At 39.6% G+C, this 4,648-nt stretch overlaps 1 protein-coding gene across 1 annotated transcript; it reads right to left on the bottom strand.

Annotated features, from left to right (window-relative positions):
- Positions 1-3,021: 3,021 nt before the first annotated feature.
- Positions 3,022-4,077, bottom strand: LOC139196839 (uncharacterized). The gene is made up of 2 exons (XM_070823183.1): positions 3,608-4,077; positions 3,022-3,460 (listed from the first exon to the last, which is right to left on the bottom strand). The coding sequence occupies exons 1-2, from the start codon at positions 4,075-4,077 to the stop codon at positions 3,022-3,024; spliced, it is 909 nt and encodes a 302-aa protein (XP_070679284.1).
- Between the last annotated feature and the right edge of the window lie 571 nt (positions 4,078-4,648).

The raw sequence follows: 4,648 nt of genomic DNA, 5'->3' as shown, positions 1-4,648 counted from the left end.
TTTGCTCTTCCAAGTGACGAGGTTTCCTCCTATAAAAGTTCAATAACCTGTGGTTGATTTGCAATCCATGGCATTTCCGGCCCAATTAGCGTCGGTGTAGGCTTGAATATTTGTGGAACCATTTCACTTCATGAGGATACCACGTCCAATTGAACCCTTAAGATATCACAATATGTGCTTGATAACATTAAGGTGTTTGACAGTAGGAGAATGCATAAATTTGCTCACTAAGCTCACTGCATAGGTGATGTTAGGGTGAGTAATGGTGAGATAAATTAACTTGCCCACTAACCTCTGATAATAGCTAACATTTGTGAGCAGCTCACCTTCTGTATCCACCTTAAACTTGCAATCCAAAGGAGTGTTGGAATTTATTAGGTTTATTTAGGAAATTAATTAGAGATTTGATTTGATTTTGTAGTAGGGTATTTTTGGCATTTACGCATTAGGGTTTCTTAGGTCTATTGCTCTATAAATAGAGCTTGTAATTTAGTTTGAGAGTAAGTTAGTCACAATGTAGTCTCTAGGGTTTTTGTAGCCGTCTCGGCATTCTCAGTTTGTTCAATAAAATTCTTATTATTTTATAGTCTTATTTGTTCCGTACTCTGATGTTCAACTTGGTATCAGAGCAGGTTTGATCCTTTGGGGTTGAATCTGTTATTGGCAGCTAGTTAGTTTGTTTGTCTTGTCATTTCCGTATCAGTTTGTTTGTCCGTCTTGTTCGTTGTTTAGATTGTCGTTGGTTTAGTTTGAAAAAAAAAACAAAAAACAAAAAAGGTCGTAGTCTAATGGTTGCCTGGTCAGAACCCCCTCCGCACCCAACCCGCTGCTCTCTCCCAACATCGCCTGCATACCTCACCAGCCACCGCCCAAACCAATTTGAACCTGCTGCTGCACGCTGATCAGTCTGCTTGACTGAGATCAATGTTGCACTTGTTTGCCCAGAAGAAAAGAGAAAAAGAAAAAAAATAGAAAAAAAAAGGAAGATAGAAAGGATCTTGTTGCTTGTTCGCATGGAAGAAAAGAGAAAGAAAAATGGGGAGGAAGGAAAGGATAGAAATTATAAAAAAAAACAAAAAGAGAAAGGAAAGAAAAAAAATTGTTTGCTGTTGCTTTAGGCCTATGCGGGCAGAAGGAAAAAAAAAATTTGGTTGGATTTGTTGTTTGTTTGTTCGGCATCGGGATCGACATTTGCACTGGCACTGGCATTGGAATCTTGCACTGGCACTGGCATTGGCATGGAAATCTTGCACTGGCATTGGAATCTTGCACTGGCACTGGCATTGAAATCTTACACTTGCACCGATGGAATTTCGTATTGAAATTGGCATCGGAAGTTAAGCATAACAAAGCTTGCATCCACATCGTATGTTGGCAAACTCATGTCGTATACCGCCATGAGTTTGACGGGAGGTGTTGGAATTTATTAGGTTTATTTAGGAAATTAATTAGAGATTTAATTTGATTTTGTAGTAGGGTATTTTTGGCATTTACGCATTAGGGTTTCTTAGGTCTATTGCTCTATAAATAGAGCTTGTAATTTAGTTTGAGAGTAAGTTAGTCACAATGTAGTCTCTAGGGTTTTTGTAGTCGTCTCGGCATTCTCAGTTTGTTCAATAAAATTCTTATTATTTTATAGTCTTATATGTTCCGCACTCTGATGTTCAACTAGGAGTAGGAGCTGGTTTACAATTAAGCATCTCTGAGTCATGGAGAAGATCCATCACATACTTCCGTTGATTTAAGAACAAACCCTTGGTTGAGGTAGCCATCTCGATACCAAGGAAATATTTCAACCTACTAAGATCCTTGATGGCAAAATGTTCATGGAGAGCCCTTTTTAGAGAAGTAATCTCATCCATATTATCACCTGTGATAATTAGATCGTCAACATAAATCAAGACGACCAATATTCCAGCTGACCTAATGTGAACAAATAGAGAAGAGTCGGCATTGCTGCTTGTGAATCCCACTTTCTCCAACACTGAACTTAGTTTTGCATACCAAGCATGCAGGGACTGTTTTAGGCCATATATTGCCTTGTGTAGTTTGCAAACAACCCCTTCAGTAGAGGCTTGAGGATGGCCTGGAGGCAATTGCATGTAGACCTCATCTTCAAGTTCTCCATGTAGGAACACATTTTTAACATCCATTTGAAATAGAGATCATCCACAATTTACTGCCATAGAGAGAAGAACTTGCATAGTGTTCATCTTGGCCACTGGAGCAAACGTTTCTTTGTAGTCTACCCCAAACATTTGGGTGAAACCACGAGCCACTAATCTTGCTTTATGTCTTTCGAAGGAGCCATCTGAATTGAATTTATCTTTATAGATCCAACGACATCCAACAGCTTTCTTACCTTGGGGAAGGTTGACAATGCTCCAAGTATGGTTTTCATGTAGTGCTTTTAACTCTTCTACCATGGCTTGTCGCTATTCTTGGTGTATGTTTGCTTCCTGAAAAGTTGTAGGCTCATGGTGCATAGAGATAGCACCAAGGAAAGCAACATGAGATGGTGAGCATTTATGGTATCTTAGGGCATCAGAGAATGGATGACGTGAGCAAAGGTCACATAGTCAATAAATTTTGCAGGAGGTTGTCGAGTACGTGAAGGATTTCGTCGAATGTGAGGGAGAGCTAAAAGGCAACCTAGCAAAGTTTGAAAAATGACAAGTTCACACTTGATATGTGTTTGACACAAGCTAGGGAATAACTTGGACAAAATAGGCTCGGATGGGTGTGCTAGACGTTGATGCCACAATTGAGGCTTGAACTAACGTGTAATCCCCTTGATGTTGAAGAATCATTTGACACGTAGTAGAGGCCATTTAGAAAAAAAAAACCTTCACCAATCATCTTCTTGGTGGCTATGTCTTAAATATCACATTTTGAGGTGAGAAAATGGCACGACAATTTAGGGTTTTGGTGATTTTTCCTATGGACATAAGTTGAAATGGGAATGAGGGTACAAATAGTGCAGTGGACTCAACTTTGTTGGAGATTAAATGAACTTTCCCACTACCTAGTACAGATGCCCTTTTTCCCATTAGCCATAGACACCTTGGATGACATGTTTGTAAACTCAATCAAGTTTTCGATTTGATTTGTCATGTGATCGATGGCACCCGAGTCTATAATCCAACAATCATGCACAAGACTAGTACTTCGAGCAGTTGAGAAGGCATTGAGAATACCTAAAGAGTCTTTGTGTGGGACACCCTCAGCTAGAAAACCAGCAAATTTTCTTAGGAGGGCAGTGTGCTTCTCGGTTCCTCTGCTTGAAGCTTCTTCACTTCCACCATTCTCCTTTTTTCTTGAAATATATGTTACAAATTCGTTCAACAACGTGGTTGGATTGGAAGTGAAATCCAACACATTATTAGTGGAAATGGGAGCAGCATTTGCAGCATGATTTGCTCTGTAAGATGAGCTTTGAGAAGTCTTGAAAAAACCCTTGCTGTCCTTGTTGAATTTAGGTTTCAACTCAGGATGAAGAACCTAACATCTATCCTTGGTATGTCCTATTCCCACAAGCCCAATGGTAACATAGTGTTCACATTTCAAATCCGGACGTTTTCCTTTGTAACTTTTGGTCTCAACTGACCAGTGACTTGAAGCAAAGGCTCGAGACTCTTGCATGGATGCTTTTGTGTCCAAATTCCTGACTCGTCTCCTAACCTCTTCACGTTGGATTGTGGCACACACGCTAGAAAAAGAAGGAAGCTCTGGATTCATCAAGATGTGACTTCTAGAATTTTCATAGTCTGGGCTCAAGCTAGCAAGTAGCTGGAAGATTTTATCTTCCTCAGCTCGTTTTACTAACACAACATCTGTGGTATGAGGACGATAGATGTCAAGTTCATTCCACATTGTGGTGAGATCACCAAGATGTTGCACAAATGATTTTGCCTCCTGTTGAAGACTTGCAACATGTCTTTTGAGATGAAAGATTCGGGCTGAATTGTTTTGATTCCCGTACATATCTTCTACTTGCTTCCACAAATGTTGTGAAGAATTTGAGTAACTGAAGATTTCTGCAATCTTCCTCTCCATCGAGTTTAGCAACCATGACATGACTGTAGAAAAAGAATATGTGGATGAAAAGTATATTTCATTAATACGTGAATACCAATATATACAATCACATTCCTTGCACACCAAGGTATTAACCCTACAAGTTAGGGATACAAATTAGGAATACAAATATAATTAGGATTACAATTAACTAATACTTCTATTTGTCTAACACTCCCCCTCAAGTTGGAGAGTGGATGTTAAGAACTCCCAACTTGCGTAACATAGTCGAAAACTTGTCCTTCCCGAGAGGCTTGGTGAACAAATCTGCCAATTGGTGTGCTGTACCCACAAACTTGGTTGCTATAGTTCCATCTGCAATCTTATCTCGTATAAAGTGACAATCCATCTCAATATGACGAGTTCGTTCATGAAAAACAGGATTAGCTGCTATATGTAACGCTGCTTGATTATCGCAAAACAAGACGGAAAGACTTCCTACAGGAATGTTCAAATCCTTCAACAAAAAACGAAGCCAAATTAACTCACAACAAGCACCTGCCATAGCCCTGTATTCTGCCTCAGCTGAAGAAAGTGAAACAGTTTTCTGACGCTTTGTCCGCCACGAAAT

This window comes from Malus domestica, chromosome 06 (assembly GCF_042453785.1).
Source record: "Malus domestica chromosome 06, GDT2T_hap1".
NCBI lineage: Eukaryota > Viridiplantae > Streptophyta > Magnoliopsida > Rosales > Rosaceae > Malus > Malus domestica.
This window is presented reverse-complemented; position numbering and strand designations above follow the sequence as displayed.

Coding starts and splice junctions, on each gene's coding strand:
- LOC139196839 (XM_070823183.1), bottom strand. CDS start 4,077: ATGTCATGGTTGCTAAACTCGATGGAGAGGAAGATTGCAGAAATCTTC. Junction 3,461..3,607: donor GCCTTTGCTTCAAGTCACTG/GTCAGTTGAGAC, acceptor CAACAAGGACAG/CAAGGGTTTTTTCAAGACTT.